We start from the raw sequence: 20,848 nt of genomic DNA on the forward strand, positions 1-20,848 counted from the left end.
TTGAATTCTCTCATTCTAGGCCTTCATGCCTTCACAAGGTAGCCTGTTTTCCCAAGCACAAACAAATGAGATGATGTAGAGACAAGTGAAAGTGCAGACTTGAGTTTCATTGCATAAATGGCATTTCTCCATTTTGATAGATTTTTTAAGCTTCAGGAAAAGATCACTCAGTGAGAATGTGTGGTGAAAGAGTTAGAAGGGGGTCAAGGAAAGCACCGGATAGATAGCGTCTATATTTAGGATGTGGAAGGAGGAAAAGGAACCGTGCAGCAGAGAAGGAGTAGTCAGAAAGATTATAGTGATCTACTATTGCACACATATAGTTGCTTCTATTTGGGTTACCTCTTAGTAGCTATGAAATTCAGTTAACTAGAGATTTAACCAGAGTGGTGTATTAATATTTCCATAGCATATATGATACTTAAAATGTAAAGGAAGTTCTTTGTCAGAAAATGTTATTTTGCAACCAAGTGATACCACTTAAAAATAGACCAGATATTAAAAATATAACATATGAAATGTTTTTATATTAACACAGGAAATTGATAGACTCTTTTGTGAACCTTTTATAGCAGATTGTTATGGAAACACAGTAGATACTCAAGCCTTTTTTAAAAGCAAGAAGTAGAATGATTTAAACTAATTCACAATTTTATTTACCTTGTACTTTCACTTAAGTAGGATCAAGGATTCTTTGTCCTTATGATTAATTTGAAGATGAGTGGCACATAGTAGGTGCTCAAAAATACTGTTAAGTTTTAAGTAAAATTAGAGCTATATTTATTATACAGGGCCTTTTTTTTCCCCTTCACACTACAGTTAATAATATGTACTGAGATAGAGTGTAAGAAAAAAGCCGCAATAAATGATGAATTGTTAAGTTGAGGTAATATAAATGTGTTATGTCTTTTAGGTTGTTTTCAAACCTCTTCTGAGTCATACAGGGATCCAGTCACAGGATGCAATGCCTCTCTGCTACCGAATGTACTTCGGAGAACACCTCTCATTTTCAGGAACTTTGGACTGCCTTAGAGCAGATATCGTGGATTCAGACACAGCCAAAGAGAGAAAAGGCAAAAGAGCAAGAAGGTGTCCTATATTATTATTGTTTTTATGTAAAATTTTGTACAAAAGTTATAATACCTGTTTTTTTAACTTTGCTTTTTTCCAGTGCTGATGCAGTAGTAATTTTAATAGCCTAATGAGAAGATAACTTCCATTTAACAGAAACAGTAGCCACATTTCCTTAAAAACCTGTTGATTTTATCAGTAGGTTATGAGGCCTATTTTTAGGCATATTTTTGTAAGATGTTAGTACATGTCTGAGGGTCAGCCAAAGCACTTATGTTGATAAATACACTTTGTTTACTGTGGCAGTAGTTTAATTTTTATGATCTTATGGATTGTAATTTTATATATTATTCTTAGAACTTATTCCTAACCTCCTTTCTGAGTTGACTTGTAGCAGGTAGTATTTTCTGTTAGGAACAGAGTAGAAGTCATGCTGAGAGTATGGACTTGCTTTTCACAATAGTGTGGTACCATTAACAATGACCATGCAAGCAGAAACACTGCAGAAGTGACCTTGATGATTATAAAGATTAATGGGGAAAATTACCTTTGTTTTGTGACCTGGAAAAATGTTTGTCAAAATATTAAAATGTCTCTTACTGTTTATTATAAATGTATAGGAAAATGAAAAATATAGTAAAACTAATATTTTGTACATACAGTTTAAAACATTAGAAACATTGAGAATTAAGGTGTTTTATTTCTTTCTTAAAAACTCATCAAAGGGTAGTTTGTATAGTCCTTACCTTCTTATCATCATGTAACTTACGACACAGAATGAGCATCTTTTCTGTGCCTTAGCAAATGTCATACGCCATTCTCAGCAGTTTCCAACATTTTACCTTTGCACTTTCAGTGTCATGAAGTATCTTCACTAGTTCTTTTTACTAGAAAGGTTTTTGCCCACATCCCTTTCTCTGGGATACCTTCATCCTTTCTGCCATGACCACTTCCTCTTTATGCTAGTAAGTTTGCCTTCTCTGAGTTCCTCTAGCTGCATATCTAGAGTTTCTAGAACAGTGGAAGTGTCAATATTTTCATACTCAGTTGTTTTCTTCTATAACTCCATTTACTTTTTTAAACTCTATTTTTTATTGAGGTAACAGTGGTTTATAACATTATATAAGGTTCACATGTACAACATTACATTTCTACTTCTCTATGCACTACAGCATGCTCGCTGCCAAACGTTTACTTTCCTTTTGTTACCATGCGTTTGATCTCCTTTACCCATTTTGCTCTCCCCTCCCTTACCTGAGCCCCTTCCCCTCTGGTAACCACTACTCTGTCCTCTGTATCTGGGTGTTTGTTTTTGTTTGGTTTGGTTTATTTATTTTATTATTTGTTTTTTGTATTCCACATGTAAGTGAAATCATACAGTATGTCTTTCTGTTTGACTTATTTCACTTAGCATAATGCTCTCAAGTTCCATCCATGTTGCTGCAGACAGCAAGATTTCATCTTTTTTTATGCTGAGTAGTATTCTGTGTGTGTGTGTGTGTGTGTGTGTGTGGTGTGTGTGTGTGTGTGTGTGTACCATATCTTCTTCATCCATTCATCCATTGATGGACACTTAGGTTGTTTTCATATCTTGGCTATTGTAAATAATGCCATGATGAATATAGGGGTGAATATATTTTTTAGAATTAGTGTTTTTGTATTATTTGGATAAATACCCAGAAGTAGGAAAGCTGGATCATAAGGTAGTTCTAATCTTAATTTTTGGAGGAATTTCTATACTGTATTCAATAGTGGTACACCAGTTTATATTCCCACCAACAGTGTATGAAGATTCCCTTTCTCCACATCCTTGCCTACACTTGTTATTTCTTACTTTTTGATGATAGCTATTCTAACAGACATGAGGTGATATCTCATCATGGTTTTGATTTGTATTTCTCTAATAATTAGTGATGTTGAAAATCTTTTCATACGCCTGCTGGCCATCTATATGTCTTCTCTGGAAAAATATCTATTTAGATACTCTGCCCATTTTTAATCATTTTTTAAATTATTGAGTTATATGAGCTCTTTACGTATTTTTTGGATATTAACCCCTTATCAGATATATCATTTGCAAGTATCTTCTCCCATTCAGTAGGTTGTCTTTTCCTTTTGTTGATGGCTTCCTTTCCTGTGCTGAAGCTTTTCATTTAGATGTAGTTCCATTTGTTTATTTTTACTTTTGTTTCCCTTGCCTGAGGAGGCATATCAGAAAAGTCTTGCAAAGACCAATATCAGAAAGCATAGTGCTTAAGTTTTCTTTCAGGAGTTTTCTGATTTTAGGTCTTACATTCAAATCTTTAATCCATTTTGAGTTGATTTTTGTGTATGGTGTGAGACAGTGGTCTAGTTTCTTTCTTTTTTTGCATGTGACTGCCCAGTGTGGATTTATTTCTGGGCTTTCAGTTCTGTTTCATTGATCTATGTATGTTTTTCTGCCAATACCATGCTGTTTTGATTAATTTAACTTTGTAATATAGTTCAGAATCAGGGCGCATGATACCTCCAGCTTTGTTTTTTTTCCTCAGGATTGCTTTAGCTATTCAGGGTCTTTTGTGGTTCCATATACATTTTTTGTTCTCTTTCTGTGAAAAATGTGCTTGTGATTTTGATAAGGATTGTGTTGAATCTGTAGATTGCTTTAGGTGATATGGGCATTTTAACAATGTTAATTCTTCTAGTCCATGATCACAGAATATCTTGCTATTTATTTGTGTCTTCAGTTTCTTTCAACAATGTCTTATGATTTTTGGTATACAGGTCTTTTACCTCCTTGGTTAAATGTATTCCTAGGTATTTTATTATTTTTGTTTCGATTGTAAATGGGATTGTTTTCTTAATTTCTCTTTCTGCTGGCTCACTGTAAGCATATAGAAACAACAGATTTTTGTATGTTGATTTTATACCCTGCAACTTTCCATTTACTTTTTATTGAATTTCATCACCACAATCTTGTTTTGCTTCATTTTCATCTTTGCTGTCCAGTTCCCTTTTAATTAACCATATTTGTAAAATGTCATGTGGATTTATCACAAGGAGGCAATATAACTACATGCTTTACTGTCTGTGCATGAAATGAAAAACAAATGTGCACTGACCAATCACTGACAGACTTTGACAGAGTGATGTGGTTGGTCAGTGATCATGATGTACGTCTATTATTTATGTAGTGATTTGTGGACTGAAGAGCTAGCAGCAAGTTTATACTTTATGCAGTAAATTTTAGTTAAAATTTGAACTGTGTTGTTGGGGTCTGGTGTTATTTAACTATAAACCATGGTAATTGCATCCATTCACATTGGAATCATCAAATCCAGACACCAAAACATTAGTATCTGCTTACATTCCTGGACTAGAGTTTAAAGTCCTGAGTTAAATTTGTATTTCTATTTGCAGTAGCCTACTTTCATGTAAATATATGCATACATATAAGTATATATTAATATGTAAAAATATGTGTATATATAAAAATGTGTATACACACATATAGTATATGTATCATCATTGATATAATTAGGTTATGCATAATTATATTATATATAATATGATTATATATATTAGATTATATTTACAGCCTACTTATTGGCCTGCTAAATGCCATATAATACTTCTACAGACCAGACCTTCATCTGACCACACTTCCCTTCTTATGTTCCCAGACAAATTCTTTGAGTGACTTTGAACTTACTGTCTTTAGTCTAGCCGAACCTAACATTCCTTTTAATTTTTCTACTATCACACCACCTCTGAGTGCTCTACATTCTTATTACTATACCATGGTTAGCTTTTATTTCTCAGATCTCCTGTAACTCCACCTTAGATCTTATTTATTAGGAAACTTTTGTCACAGTACACTTTTCCTGGTCATTAATTTTAGTCTTGTCTGGGCTTTTTTGTAGCACATTGTTCATTCTACTAATTATTGTACCTTACTATTGGGTTACAGTTTCTTGTATAAACATGTATAACTCTCCTAGACCATAAAGCCAGAACAGTTATTAAATCATTTAGCATAAGTCCTGGCATGTAGTATGTCCTCATAAATATTGGTTTCCTTATATCTTTGCTGTCTCCAATCAAGATAGTTGACCATGTTAGGGGCTTAATAAATATTTAATTTTAACTTTACCCATGTGGCTGCTTTTGCCTTAAATGACTGCTTCATTATGTAGCTAGATTTCTTCCCCCTTTTACTTGAATCTCCTCTCTTTAAGACGTTTTTGCCTCGCTTACATGTTTTCAGTTCTTGTTTTTGCAGTTGTGGATTATTTTAATCTCTTTTGAGTCTCTCTTCTATATCTTCTAATTCTCACAATCTAATTTTTCCTTCTCTGATTGCACACTTAGCATCGATTATAGGCTTACTCTAAGCTTGTACATTTTCTTGAATTATACCACAGAGTGGAATTTTTCTTATTAAATAAGAAATACTAGTATTCATTAAGGAATTATTAGTCTCTAATTATAAATTCTTTAAGTCAAATTGAAAATATCAAAGAATCTTGGAGGGTTTTTTTTCCCAATAGAAAAAAAACCTATGTTTAATTTAACCTATATGACTACACATTCATATTTTACATGAAAGAAGAGGGGAAAAATATCTTTTTAAAATTTTGGTGCTTGAGGTTTATTGTTATTAGTAGTTGATTTATGAAAATCTGAGATATTTTGACTTTTTAATATTAAAATTGTCTATAATATTTCTACCTGAAAATTTTTAGATATGCAGGGGATTTGCCAAAATAACTTTTATAGAGGTTTTAAGTCTTTTGTGTGCATTTCTCATTTTTGTTTCAGTTGCTTTTCTTAGCACTTTCAACTTGGCAAAATATGCCAGCAGGGTTTCATTTCAAATAGCAAATCAAAATATATAAAATGTGATGAAATTAAATATATAAACCATATATTTAACAGAAGAGTAGAGGATGGTTAAGGAAGGTGTTCTAGTTGACCTACTATTGACTTTAAATTCTAATTCCATTGGGGTGTGCCATCAGATGGCAAGAAAAATTATTTTATCATTTCACTGAAAGCATTAATTAAGTCTGATTTTGACTAGTCATAGAGTAAGATCAAGAAGGAAGACTTAAGGCCCAGTTTCCAACTTATGAAAAAGTTGGAAAAACTTATTCTACTTGATCTCTTACTTAAAATTATTTAAATGGCTTATTCTTCACCTTGGAGATTATTTTGCTAACAAGTTAATAAAGATTGTGTGGTTCTGGGAAAAAAGAAATAAAACCTTGTCATTTTCTTTTTTCATTTTTTTCCACATTTTTAGGCAAGGCCATGTGAATCTTCCTCCACTTGAGTTCAAACCAGCATTGATGTTGGAAACCTTTAGCATCAGCGCTGTTGTAATGGAAAAGTCTGTGTGCACCCCTCAGAACTCTGCCAGTGCTCTTTCTTTTCATGATCTCAACAAGCGTTATTACAATACCTTTCACTGCAACTTTACTATTTCCTGTCAGTCAATAAGCCAGCATGTAGATATGGCTTTAGTTCGTCTTATTCATCAATTTAGTACGATGATAGATGACATCAAAGCGACTCAGACTGACATTAAACTTAGCAGATATACAGCTGGATCCGCTTCTCCAACGCCTACCTTCAAAACCAGAAAACATCGGGATTTTCGCTCATCTGACTTTAGCCGCAGTTCTAGAGGAAGTCTTAATGGTGGCAATAGAGTAAATAATGCAAAGAACAAACGGACCAACAACGAGAACAACAAAAAGGAGTCTCGAAACAAAAATTCATTAGGAAGATCTGAAAGAAGAACTTCAAAGGTGTCTAGGAAAGGTTCAAAAGACGTGGTGGATCATATGACTATCCATATGGATGACTCTGACTCGATTACAGTGTCAGAACAAAGTGAGCCTTCAGCTGAGTGCTGGCAGAATATGTATAAACTGCTTAACTTCTATTCACTTATCTCTGATCCAACAGGAATACTGGAAAAATCTTCAGAAACGTTTGGACCAGCAGGTAATGGATATTTTTATATTTAAAAAATTTTCTGTTTAGAATAGCAATAATCCTAAAAAAGACAAGTTTATCCATCGTGTTTTCTTAATGTTATAATTGGATAATTGAAATGCAAAGAAATTGGCAGTCACCCAAGGAGAGAAAATAGTGATGGCGATCAGATATTCTGCTACCCCTTTTTCCCATCCTTCCTAACCCTTACACAGTATGCTCCTAAAGAATTCACACAGACCTGCTTTCAAACACCTGACTGTACTATTTATTTTCAAATATGACCATGGGAAAATGTTGAAAAATTTAAGAAATCATTTTGGTGGGGAAGAGGACAAAGAGGGCCAGTTTGGAACGTGCAGGAAAGAAAGGTCAGTTGATGTCCTTCCATTTTGCAGTTTTCACGTCTAAACCTACGTATTTCTGTTCACTTAAAGGAGTCCGGAGCCCTACAGAGCCAACGTGTAAAGTTGTGTTTGAGAATGAACAAGACAGGAACAGCTTGACTAGGACGCAGAGGAAGCGCAGCGTGGCAGCTGCTGAGCCCCAGCACGTCACTCTAATAGTGTTTGGGGTTGGCATGGTGAGCCGCACGCACCTGGAGGCGGACATTGGTGGGCTAACCATGGAGTCAGAGCTGAAGAGGATCCACGGCAGTTTCACACTGAAGGAAAAAATGAAAGGCAGGTGACATTCTAACCCTGGGGCACCTCTTTTCTGAAGAAAGCCAGTGCCATGTCTCACAAATTCCTACTTGGCAGTTTTTCTTCAGAGAATGGAACTTCCCGTTTATACGGATCAAGAGTGCTCGTGTATAGTTTCTTTTTCTTATTCTTAACGTTTTAAAAAATCTTGTAAGTATTCTGCGCCAAGTTTTACTTCTGAGATTTAAAATGTCCTTAGGCTATTTAATGTCATTAGGCTCTTTAGTGCATGAATGGCATGTTAAACTACATATTTAGCATCACTCCAGTTTTGACGTATAGTACATATGTATATGTGAATTCATAGAAATAAAAATCTTCAAGGAAATTTTTTTAAAAAGTCGTTTGGAAATAGTTTAAATTTCATTGTACCTTTAAAGTTATCTTTTGTCATTGAACGTATTATGAATAAAATGACATTTTAATATGAAGTGCAACTCTCCAGAATTCATACACTTTTTTTTTCCCATTTTAAGATGTTTTACATCAAAAGATGACTGAGACGTGTGCCACGGCTCATATTGGTGGGGTCAATATTGTGCTGCTTGAAGGGATTACACCAAATATACAGTAAGTGTGTTTTTTTTTTTACTATTCTCTTAAACTTGTTTGTTATAGTTTTACGGGAAACTTAAAATTCATTGGATGAATCCCGTACCTACTGCATTTTGAGATTTATATACTTAATGTTGCCAGACACTGTGATTCTGTCACTGAGAACATCACAAATGAAATGTTCTCAGAAAACTTATTTATTCCTTTTCTAAAATTGGACTACTGCCACCCCTCCACCCTAAAAAACTGACTCCCGGGACATTTTAAGATTGTGTGACAGGAAAAATGATTACAGTGCAAATTTCAGTTAAACATATGAGATGCAAAAGCTCACGTAATTCAAATAGTTAAGTATTTAAAACAAAATTATAGTCAGAGAATATAGACTGTCTCTTGATTTTATTCTAACTAATCATTACCCGTATTCATGCTGGGTTTCCAAACTTTATCTTGCCATTTTTTCATTTAAAGAATTTAACAATAAAGCCTATGAGACCCTTCAAATAGTATAGGTAAGCTTTCTGTAGTGAGTATACCATTCCATATTGCTTTTCTTCTGACTCTTTGCTCTCACCTTTTCTTTATATGTTCTATTTGTGGATCTGTCCAAAATTGTTCTGGTAATGATTACCTTTATACATGATATTTAGATCACTATTTGGTTGTCAATACATTTAACCGTTGACTTTGCTCATACACTTGGGAGTATAGCACTTCATTCCTAACTTCCTTTCAGTGGAGCACTTTTATGCTATAACTACAAAATGTATTTTGATAATTTAGGTCAGATTTTGAGGATTTGCTCATTCTTAATATTATAACTAGTTAATGTCCTACTGTTGTCCCTTAAAGCATCTATCATGCTAAATACTGACTAAATAGAGGATTTGGTTCAATGTTATAAATATTAAATATTAGTTGTAATTTGACTCATTACAGGTCTACTCATAACATTTCAAACATGGGTAATGTGATGACTATCTTGGGAAACATAAAATGGGTGGATGAAATGGATGTCTAAGTCTTGCTGAGGCAGTTTGGACCTGTATATCTAGAACCAAAGAGTATATTTCATTATAGCTGCCTAAATGGTCCAGATCACATTTCCTAAGCAGTCTTTCTAAAGACCAGGAAATTCCAGTAGTTGTGAGACAAGATCTTTTCTGATCATTCAGTATGGGAGGAGGGTATTATTATGTAATAATTACAATCTAAAGGAGTTATCTATCATGGACCAGGAGCCTCCTATACATTATTTTATTTAGTCCTCACCACAGTCCTGTTAACTGGGATGTTTTATCCCCACTTTACAGAACAATAAATCGAGATTCAGAAATATCAAAGTGTTTTCCTAAAATGCTTAAAGTCATACAGTCAGTAAGAAGAGATGCCTGAACCTCTGCACCTTCTACCTCACTATGATGCTACTGCAGGAAGTCACCACAGACCTTGGGTTTCATGATTCCTTTGTTGAGTCTAAATTTAAAGTATCATGGTCACTTTGACCTATTCAGAAGTACAACAAATTTCTTTAGATGTCTCGTGGGTTTTATTTACTCTATCCTCTTGAACCTCTTATCTCCATTATCTATTATCTCTTAAGAGAAGGGCTTCAAATAGTCTCTAAATTTGCAAAACGTATTTATAAAATTGATTTTTTAAAAAAAGTATTAGTTGATAATTCTTGCCTTTAAAAAAATCTCAAGCCAAGATCCCTTAACTTTTTCATTAAAAAAATAAGTTATTAATTACTCACTGCCAAACTCTAGTAGTGTTAAGACTTTCTGGATTTATTCTTTGGCTTTTCACTTCCAGTTTCAATTAAAAGGAAATGGAACTTTTAAAAATTAGTTGAAAAGTTTCTTGAAAATTTAAAAAATGGGAAATAAAAGCTTTCCAAATGATTGCTCACATTGTCACTAATTTACGCATGAATGTTTATTTGCTTCCTTTTTGTTTTCCTGCTTTCTCTTGAATCTTCATCTGTAGACTGGAGGATTTTCCTACATCTCCTACAAGCACAGCCAAACAAGAGTTTCTGTATGTCATTATTATTCTTCTTCATGGACTTTGTGATTAACATAGTATTGAATAGTTTTAAAGATAAAATATTTAGATTATCTGCATGGCTGTAAAAGTATGTAGTTATTATTTTGTAGCTTTAATATAGATCCTTTTATAGATTAAAGTTTACTGATTTTCAAGGAAAATACACAGGTAAGGACTACCTTTTTGGTAATTCATACCTTGTTTTATTGTTGAAAGATTGTAACACTGTAGTTGTGTGTTGCTTTGTGCTTTTTGAAGACCTGTTACAAACCCTTGTTAACATTTGATGTGATAATAGAAGCTAAAATTTTTAACTTTGCAAATGAGTTTTCACAAATTTGCAAAACTAATTATTAAAACACTAATATATGAAAATATCTACATTGCTCAACCTTATAATAATTCTGTCTTTAAGACGGAGAGAGTTCACTGCTCTGTTGTCAGCTTTTATGTATGGCTTTTACTGTGTATCCTTTTGTATTTTGACCAGCTTGATTTGGCCTGTGTATATCTGATATTTTGTGGTAGTGATATATTTAAATACTTGTCACATGAGTCTTACCACCATGACAATTTAGTATGTTACTTAGGACTGATTTTTTCTTTCAACGTTTTCTATAAAATTTCAGTATGCTGAATAAATAGATGAATCTGCATATTTTGTTCCAGGCTGGTAAGATTATCAATACCTGGTGAGATTTGTTTCATTGTGTATTGATAATAGGCCATAGTCAAAACATCATCAATCAGCATCCCTTTGTTGGGATTATCTGTGATCTATGTCACTTCATCAGTCAACTAGAAGTACTAAAAAAGAATAAATGCACTAATATTAAATTAGAAAATTGATTGTTTTTGGAAACCACTCTTCCATATTAATATCATCATAAATAATAACAGGTATAGAAAAAATAGCTAATTCCACTTTAGTAGTTACAGTAGCTAGAGAAGATTTATTGTTTCTCTCTTTTTTATCACTGAGTTCTCTGGATGTATAATAAAAAAAAAATCAGTACTGTATGATTTTAGAAAGGATGCTATTTAATGGCTGAAGATCACATCTTTATCCACTCAACTAATTAGGTTATTAGGTTGCATATTATGGCCTGCACACTGTGTTAGGTTTCAGAGATGGAACAGTAAGCAAGTGAGAGGTAGTTCCTGTCATAATATCACTTATAGGCCCACTCCCTCCTTTTTCAGGCCTTCCTGCTGAGAGAGTTAACACGTAAGGTACAATTGCCAAATGGGAAAGGAAGCTCCAAAGACTTTTAATAGTTAACTGAATTACACGTGATCCCAGCACTCTCTGTCCACATTGTAGAGATTTCCAGGCAAAACTGAACTGAGGCGGGCAGCATGGGTCAGGGTTCGTAAATTAGTTTACCTCCTTTTCCTGCCTTTAAAGTCTGGGCCTGCAAGATCAAGGAGGTGGGGTGGGGGTGGAGATAGAGTAGCGATAATGAGGCCCCCGAGTAAATCCTCAAACTCTCAACCGGCACTACAAGGATGGCTGGCCTGCTTTAAAGGCCCTGTGGCCTGGACACAGGAAGAAAAAGAAGATGCGGAAAAGTCCTTGCCTGATTAGGCACTGTGGTGGTTATAACAGGCTCACAGTGGATCTGCCCTACCACCACTGCCAGTGAATTCTTGAACCAAGCTTCTTGGTCGCTTGCCGTGAACTTTTTACATATATGAGGCATGCCTGGCATGGTACAAGTTTTTATAGTCTTCTCTTTAAAAAGACTTTGGCCACTTCTTTCCTGTGTAAAAGTCTTGTGTATACTACATGTTTTTTGATCTAGATTAAGTGACAGCTCTTTTAAGAACTAAAGTAGATAATATATGAATAGATAATTATGAATAGATAAATCTGAAATTATGAATAGATAATTTATGAATAGATAAATTATGAATAGATAATTCATATTGGCAGCTTGTAAATTGTTTAATTCCTCATTCTGGGTCTCCTCACATCTGTAACATGTACAGTTTGACAAGAGTTAATCAGACATCCTCTACAGTGTCTGTCTCAGTTTGATCAGTGTAGGACTATCCTGTTGTCTAGCTCCAAGGAACATTACTCACGCTGTAGTCATGGGCATCATTTACATAGCCTACAGTGTGATGGTGCCCTCTGGAGTTGGGCAACACAGAGCCCCTGAAGTCCTTAACATCAAAATTTCCACCGGAAATACCACAGTAGGATCTACAGTAGGAGAGCAGTCAGCCCCATAGCTTTCTATTCTGACATTTGGTGTATAATTGAAAATCAAGGGTTGTGTATATGCTTATATAATCACAAGTAATATTTAAGCAGACTTCTATAGATTATAAAGGTAAAATAGTAAGATAGGTGTAGAACTTCTTGACTGTCATGATAACAAGACTTCTTTGTAAATGTATGCTTAGTTTCATTCAGTAGGTGAATACTGTTCACAACTAGAAAGCCCTTTGCATTTTAGCACCATCTGAGTGTTCTGGCTCATGTTGAAATTGACTTTAAAATGGAATCTCATTGATGATAAATAGTAGCTTTATTTATTAAAATAGTTAAGATTCAAAATTCAGTAACTAGTCAGCATCCTAGAATCTATACTCATGCTAGCTAGAACAATTCCATAGATTACTTTTTTCTTTTTCTAGTCAGTGATAGTCTCTGAGAAATAGTTTCCTTTGAAGAAGAAAGCAAATATAGTTCTCTAGTAATCATTTTTGAATTTTGTATAATACCTGGATTTCACTATCTGTAAATAATCAAAACTTCTAATAGAACCATTGTTATGCTTCTCAAGGTTTATTCTAATAGAAGTTAAATGTAATAAATGGATGATTCCTTAGGTCCTTGAGACTGTAAATAAATTCTCGGTGAATCCTCTGTAGCCTAAGTAGAGATAAATGTGTGTGAACTGACATGTAGTTAATATGAAATTTGCATTTTGTGTGTTTTGCTAAATCTGTTGTCAAGCATTCTTTGCTCATTTGAAAGATAACATATATGTTAAAAGCTTTCCTTTTACTACTGGGCCTTTAGTGGTGCAGTTCATTGACATGAACCTTTCCACTGTGTGTGTCAAGACTGCTTCATCACGGCTTTTACATACATGATTTATCACATGATATCTGTGGAATTCCACAGTTGTGTTGAGTCATTCTTCTGCTGTACTTCTTTCTGCTCATTCATTTCACAAAATTCAGTGAGTGTCTACCATGTTCAAAGCACTGTTCTAGCACTGGAAAGAAAGAACAAGATATCAAGAAAGACAGTATTTCTATTTTATATCTGTACCAGCAAAGCTTACCAATTTTTAATTAAGTAGTAGTTACTCATTATGAATTGGACTTCTATCATTTCTTTGCTACTCACTGAAAATAAAAAATGGAAAATGCAAGTTAAATTTCTTCCTTCTCATTAATTTCTTTTAACATATTAGATGATTGTTAGATTAATTTCTTTGGCTGATTAGATTTTAAGAAGTAAAAGAAGTGTTTTTTTTTTTTCATTTAATTTTCACTGTGTATATTTTCTTAGTGGTCGTACAGATGCCTAAAATAAGTTGAAGAAAAACGGAGTTCTGAATGGGGAAAAAAATCAAAATGGGATTTTGTGTGTTGTGTATGTGTAATATGTCAGTGTATTCTCTTTTCACGTAAGCACATACATACATTCTTCTGTAAACTCTTTATTAAACAGAATAATATTCAGTACAAACAGTATAAAATGTGTGTCCATATTTTTAGAAAACATTATTTCTTTAGTGTGATTTAAATGCATGAAAAATCTTGTAATTTACTTCATTGAATGATTTAAAAACATTTGTCTTGCTCTCAAAATACTTTTTCAAAATTTCTCTTTACTTGGCCATATTTTAATGATCCTCCTTCTCTTTTAATAGAACTGTAGTGAAATGTAGTATTGCCAAGTCCCAAGCCCTCTACAGTGCCCAGAGGGGGTTGAAGACTAACAACGCCGCAGTGTTCAAAGTAGGAGCTATCAGCATCAACATTCCCCAGCACCCTGCCACCTTACACAGCATGATGGTTCGAAGTTCTCACCAACTATCTAAGCAGATCTCAGATCTCATCAGACAACCTTCTACAGTGTAAGTTATTTATTCAAGATCTGTGATTTCATGTCATTCTTTGCTGTGTTAACAGTAGTTTGGAGGAAGACATGAAGGTTACATCTAAGTAGTGACTGTTATGGATAGTGGGGCGGGTGGAAAGTAGCTAAACATGATTGTGGGAGAATCATATTCTGGATATTATTAAAGTACTATGTCACAAATGCAATTGTCAGTCTTTCATATTGCATCAGTAAAGCTTAAGAGATCCTAGAGATTAGTGGACATTATAAAGTGATACTAATAAAAGGCAAACTGACAAATTCTAGGATTGTAGCAATATTTCTTTACTTTGAACTCACTGAAATTTGTGAGTGCATAGATTTATAAAGTTGCAGTGGCCATTTATGTCCCATGCGTGGTTTTGTGCTGACCTCTATGTGAGATTATTGTACATGGTTCAAGGCAGGATTTGAATATACCATTTAAATATTTTAAAAGGCAGTAAATGGGACCTTTGCACAGTAACCTTTATTCCCTGGGTCTGCATTGCCAAGCTTTCTTCCTGGTCTCCAAAGTTATAGCTAATGAATAACTAATAAAAATATAAGTAAAAGGTGAAAAATTGTCTTGTTATGTTTCCTTTTTCCTAACCTGTAAGGTAGAAAAACACTAGTGTGTATTTTGACAGTGTCTTAAAGCAGTGATTTTTCCAGTTGTCCTATCTAGATCTTTAATTCTGATGTAATATTAATTCATGTCTGGTTGACTAAGTAGTAATAATTTAAACATGTTTCTCCTGTCAGTGGAATATGGAATCCAGAATGTGTACATGAGCCTTAGTTATAAAATACCCTAAGGAATTTTTCCTTATTAGAATGTATCGGCAGTGGAGTGGAGTAGTTAAAAACAAAGACTCTAGATTCAGATTGACGGAGTTCAAAACTGATTTCACCACTTTCTCGCTATACTTCATTTGTAAAATGGAGATAACAGTACCTAATCAAAGGGTTTTGTGAGATAAATAAATTATATAAAATATACAAAGCAATAAGAATAGTACCTGGCACATAGTAAGCACTAAAATAATTATTGCTGTTGTTGGTGTTGGTGTTATTATTTTTAATAGTGCTAGTAATAGTAATAGTATTAACAATCAACAGTAGAGTGCATAATGGTTAAGTCATGGAATTTGGAATCAGACAAACCTCCAGTTTCACATTAATGATGTGACTGGCCTTGGCAGTGTAACATTCAGTTTATATTGTTATTACTTTGTCTTGTTTACTTTTCTAGATCATTTTTCAATGGCTGTTCTGAGGAAGTCTTAATATGATCTGGTATTAGAAAGAAAACATCTGTTCATAGTTTATTATTGCTCTTTTACATTGAGAATACCAATTTTATACAATTTTTATTTTTATACAATTTAAATTTTATTAGTAGCTGTTCTAATTGTCTTTTTTAAACTTTTTTTTTTTTGCTTTATAGCCCACAGCCTGTAAAAGAAGATATTGCAACCCCCCTACCTTCTGAAAAAACCCCAACAAGTGTTAATCAGACTCCTATTGAAACAAATGAATTTCCTCAGCTACCAGAAGGTTTAGAAAAGAAGCCTATTGTCCTTAAATTCAGCACCATGTTAGATGGTATAGCCATTGGAGCAGCACTTTTACCATCTCTGAAAGCAGAATACAAGATGGGAAGAATGAGAAGTCATGGAATGACAGGTAACATTGAAGTTTGAATTCATTCTTAAAATTTATGACTGGTTTAAGAAATTAGTAATATTTTGGTGAAACAAATTTAGTTTTATAGATTTTTTATGAAAATTTAAATAATTTTAATCAAAACACTTTTAAATTTCATTAATGATGTTCTTCATTCAGTCAAGTAAAAATAGCAATACACTTCCTTGAATGACCAGCATGGACCCTGCTTTCATTTGAACTCTTTAGAGTTATCCACTCTTTAGAAACCATTTCCAACTTAAACTTAAGTTGAATACATTTCTACATTGTTAGGTTCTTATAGCCTGAATAACTTGGTTTATTTTCACGTTGAGTACATTTAGCTTAAATCAGAGGTTATTTGACTTCTTCAAAATAGCTATTTTTAAAAGATTTTGTGATCCTTATATATCCTCTCCAAAAGCACTTTGCTGTTGTATTTTTATTCTGAAATGTATCATGTATACAAAAGTATGTCAGTTACATTCACACAGTTTATAGAACTGTAAACTCACCCACCGATTACACATCTTAAGAATTAAAACATTACCAGTACTTTGAAGGCTCCTTCAATGAATATTATTACTACCAGATAATAGTCCCCATGAGTGCTTGGTTAATAATCACTATCATGAATTTTGTGTTATCCATTCCTTTGCTTTTCTTTATAGTTTTATTACATAGACATATACTCATAAATGACCAATTTTGTTGTAGCCTGTTTTAAACTTTATTCATATGGAGTCCCACTAATGTATATTTTTACTTGGAATTTTTTTGTTGCACATTTTCTTTGATTTATTTATATTCATCCATGTATCTTTGGTTCATTCATTTTTCAGTGAAATATAGGAGTCCGTTAAGTGATTATATCACAATTTATTTATCTATTCTGCTATTGATGGACCTTTGCCTCATTCTATTTTTTTGCTATTACATTTGTTCTCATACATATCTTCTGGTACATATGTGCAAGAGTTTCTCAAGGATATTTACTTAGGAGTGATACAGCTAGATTATAGGGTAAATGCATCTTCAACTTTACTAGAAAATATAAAACTGTTTTCCTTAGTGCTTGTGTCCACCAGTTTTTACCGTCCCATCAGTATTAGACTGGAGTTCCCACTGTTCTGCATCCTTGCCAACACTTGGTATTATCGACTTTAAAATTATTGCTTGTCTGGTAAATGTGGAATGGTATCTTATTGTAGGTTTAATTTATGTTTCTGTAGTTATTAATGGAGCTGAATTTTTAAATATGATTAAGGGGTCCTTATATGTTTTCTTATATGAAGCACCTCTTGATGGTTCTTGTTTGTTTTCTGCCCATTTGACCATTGAGTCATTTGTATTTTTCTTGGTTCACAGAAATTCTTTGTATGTTTTGTATATTAAACCTTTGATGTTATATGTTCAACATATATTGTCACCCAGTCAGAGGCTTATTTCACTTTTTGGTCTTTTGATCAACATATACTCTTAATTTTAATGTAATTGAATTAATATTTTCTTGTTTTATTGTGTATTTTATGTCTTGAAGAAGACATAAAAATATAAATTTTTATATCCTTCTGTTCCCAGGATCATGAGAAGATTCTCTCATATTTGCTGTTAAACATTTTGAAGTTTTGCTTTTCACATTTAAGTTCCTTAATCTGTAAGGAATTGACTGTTTTTTCCTTCAGTTTGGTATGGAGTAGTATGCATAACCAATTATCTCAGCATCATTTATTGACTAATCTGTTCTTTTTTCAGTGATAGATAACACAACTTTATCATCTATTGTTTATGTATATGGGGGTCTATTTCAGAGGTCTCTGTTGTGCCTCAGTGGCCTGTTTGCACCAGTGTCATACTGATACTTGACTTTTCCTTTTTTTAGAAGTTGTCCTGGTTATTTTTGTTTATTTGCTCCTTCAGATATATTTTAGAATCAGTTTGCCAAGTTCCCTGAAAAAGCCTGTTTGGATTTTTATAGAAATTGAGTTGAATCTATAGATTTACTTGGGGAAGAATTAAAAATATTGATTGATATTGAGAACTGACATAGTATTTAACCTTCTTATTCCTGCATATGTCTATCTCTCTGTTTCTTTAGGTCTTCTTCAATGTTTTTCTATAAAGTTTAAAATTTTTCAACTTAAGGTTTTTGTGTATCTGTTGCAAGATATGTTTATTTACTTAGATACCTAGGCACCTTATGTTATTGTTGTTATTACAAATGGTATATTTTATAAATAGCATTTTAAACTAGTGGTGGTATGTACAAATGTGCTTGATCCTTTTATGTTAATCTTACACTCAGCAACCATATTAAACTATTTTATTAATGCTAATAAGATTCTGTGGAGTTTCCTAAGTAGATATTCATACCATGTGCAAATAATACTTTTGTTTTTTTCCTATCCAGTCTTTATGCCTTTTTATTTTTCTTATCTTACTGTGTCTCTACTACCAAGTTCAGTAAAAGGGGTACTGTTGGCATCCTTGTTTTACTCACATTTTTTAAGGGAATTAATATTTCACCAGTGAATATGATGTTTGCTGTAGGTTTTTGCTGGGTTATTTTTATCAAGTCAAGATAAGTTACTTTTACTCCTAGTGTGCTAAGAGTTTCTATGAATGATTGGCGAATACTTATTATTGGATACTTTTTTCTGCATCTGTTGAAATTAAAATATTTTTTCTCCTTTATTCTATTAACATGATAAATTACATTAATAATTTTTAAAAAACACATATACATATATGTGAATACATACATACATGTATGTATTTTTGTATGTATGTGTATGTATTTATTTCTGCCCTCTAGCATTTTAGGCTTTCTTTATTGAGAGGGATTTTTCTGAACATCTTTTCTTATCAGAAACAGAAGCACTTTAAAGTGAATTTCCATATTTGGCAGAGTCAGAAGTGTTGGGCCTTCAGGTATTGGGCTAAATGGCTCTTCTTGTCTGTTTATTCAGGGCATCCATGAAATAGAAGAGTCAACAGAAGCAGCAAATCAAAAGCCGAATAGTCAGTTTAGAACTAGGAAGATATGAATATTTAGGAGCAAAGAAAACATATTGTCAAATATCTAGTCAGATAACAACCCATAATTCTTCTTGCAATAAAGGAAAGGGACAAAAACAGTAGAAAAAAAAAAGGCTATACTAGTGATAAGGGATGACCTGAGGCCTAGTATTATTTCAGTCTGTGTTTTTATTTGGTGATGTTGGTGGTAGTAATAGTAGTGGTAGCTACTGTGGAGGGCAGCCCGCACCCCTTGCAGCCTGCAAGCCATAGTCAATGACTCTGCCTGGCTGGAGTGGTGAGTAAGTGGAGATCAGAGCAGTTGTGACCTATCTGGCCTTTCACAGTTGCACCAGTTGGTGAGACAGCGTGTTTCTGTTTATGGATAACTCATTCCAAGTATAAACGTTACTGTATAGTGAGTGAATATAGTGAATGTGACATATAGGAGGTGACCTTTAATTAGTATGTGGAAGAAAGAGAATTATTTCTGGCACAATTGAGAATACTAGGAATATATAATAAATTTTAAATGTAGGCAAAATAGGCTGTTTAATGTTTGAGTGGAGAGAATTGCTTATGTACAGAACAGTATCAGTAGATTTGATTGGTTGGAAAGGAACATGCACATATACATTAGACAGTATATGTAATAGGCAATAATAGATCTTGATTTTAACAAGGTTTCTGCTATGCCTTAATGCCCTCAATAAATAGTTGGAGAAATATGGTCTGAATAAATAGTACAGGTTGTGTATTTATAATTGTTTGAACAACTACATGCCAAATTGTTGATTTACGTGTTTAGAACCAACAGTAAACTAAAACTCATACCATATTCTTATTTGGAATATGGTCCCATTATTATTGTTAAGGTCAAAGATACGTGTGTTTGTAAAATTTTATACTTGACGAATGTTTTCATTGAGTATAATTTAGTTGATTTGACAATTTCACTGTTTCCTTCCATACTGAGTCAGGATCAAGAGGCAAGTTATCAACTGCTAACTATTCTCTCTGAATAAAACACTGTGTGGATTGCTGTTGTTTTGTTTTGTTTTGCACTTAAATTTCTCTTGTTTTAACTCTTTCATAATAAAGGCAATTTCTTTTCTACCTTATGTGAAATAAAGAGAACATTTACAGGTGTTTCTCTAGCACCTAACACAATGCTGGGCACCTAGTAGGCTTAATAAATGATATTTGCTGGCTTAATAATACTGGCTGATGCTTTATAGTAACCATATATATATTTAAAGGTGGGAAATATTTTATAAGCAAATTTAAAATATCCTTCTCATATCTTTCAACATAGGTTTGGAAAATGCATACTTTTTTTTATAGACACCATTTATTGAACAAAGTAAGGAATGAATGAGTGAATGAGCACCTGAACAACAAACAGTAACATTCCTTATTTCTTACAGGTGCACAGACCAGGTTTACGTTTGAGCTGCCAAATCACAGATTGCGTTTTACTTCAAAAGTTTCTGCCACCGATATGTCAACCATTCCTCCTTCTGCCAGTCTTAACCTTCCTCCTGTTACTATGTCAGGGAAATATATAATGGAAGAGCATGATAGTTATTCAGACCAGGTGTGGAGTATAGATGAACTGCCTTCTAAACAAGGGTACTATTTACAGGGAAATTATCTACGTTGTGTGGCAGAAGTA

General features: G+C 33.4%; 1 protein-coding gene across 1 annotated transcript in view; it reads left to right on the forward strand.

Moving 5' to 3' along the window:
- KIAA1109 (KIAA1109 ortholog) overlaps positions 1-20,848 on the forward strand; it is a 203,056-nt gene that overhangs the window by 120,218 nt on the left and 61,990 nt on the right. The window contains 8 exon segments of the mRNA XM_036852538.1: positions 914-1,089; positions 6,356-7,062; positions 7,491-7,736; positions 8,234-8,327; positions 10,302-10,352; positions 14,258-14,464; positions 15,917-16,155; positions 20,601-20,845. Of these exon segments, the coding sequence (XP_036708433.1) occupies positions 914-1,089; positions 6,356-7,062; positions 7,491-7,736; positions 8,234-8,327; positions 10,302-10,352; positions 14,258-14,464; positions 15,917-16,155; positions 20,601-20,845 (1,965 nt within the window).

Source organism: Balaenoptera musculus, chromosome 5, assembly GCF_009873245.2.
Source record: "Balaenoptera musculus isolate JJ_BM4_2016_0621 chromosome 5, mBalMus1.pri.v3, whole genome shotgun sequence".
NCBI lineage: Eukaryota > Metazoa > Chordata > Mammalia > Artiodactyla > Balaenopteridae > Balaenoptera > Balaenoptera musculus.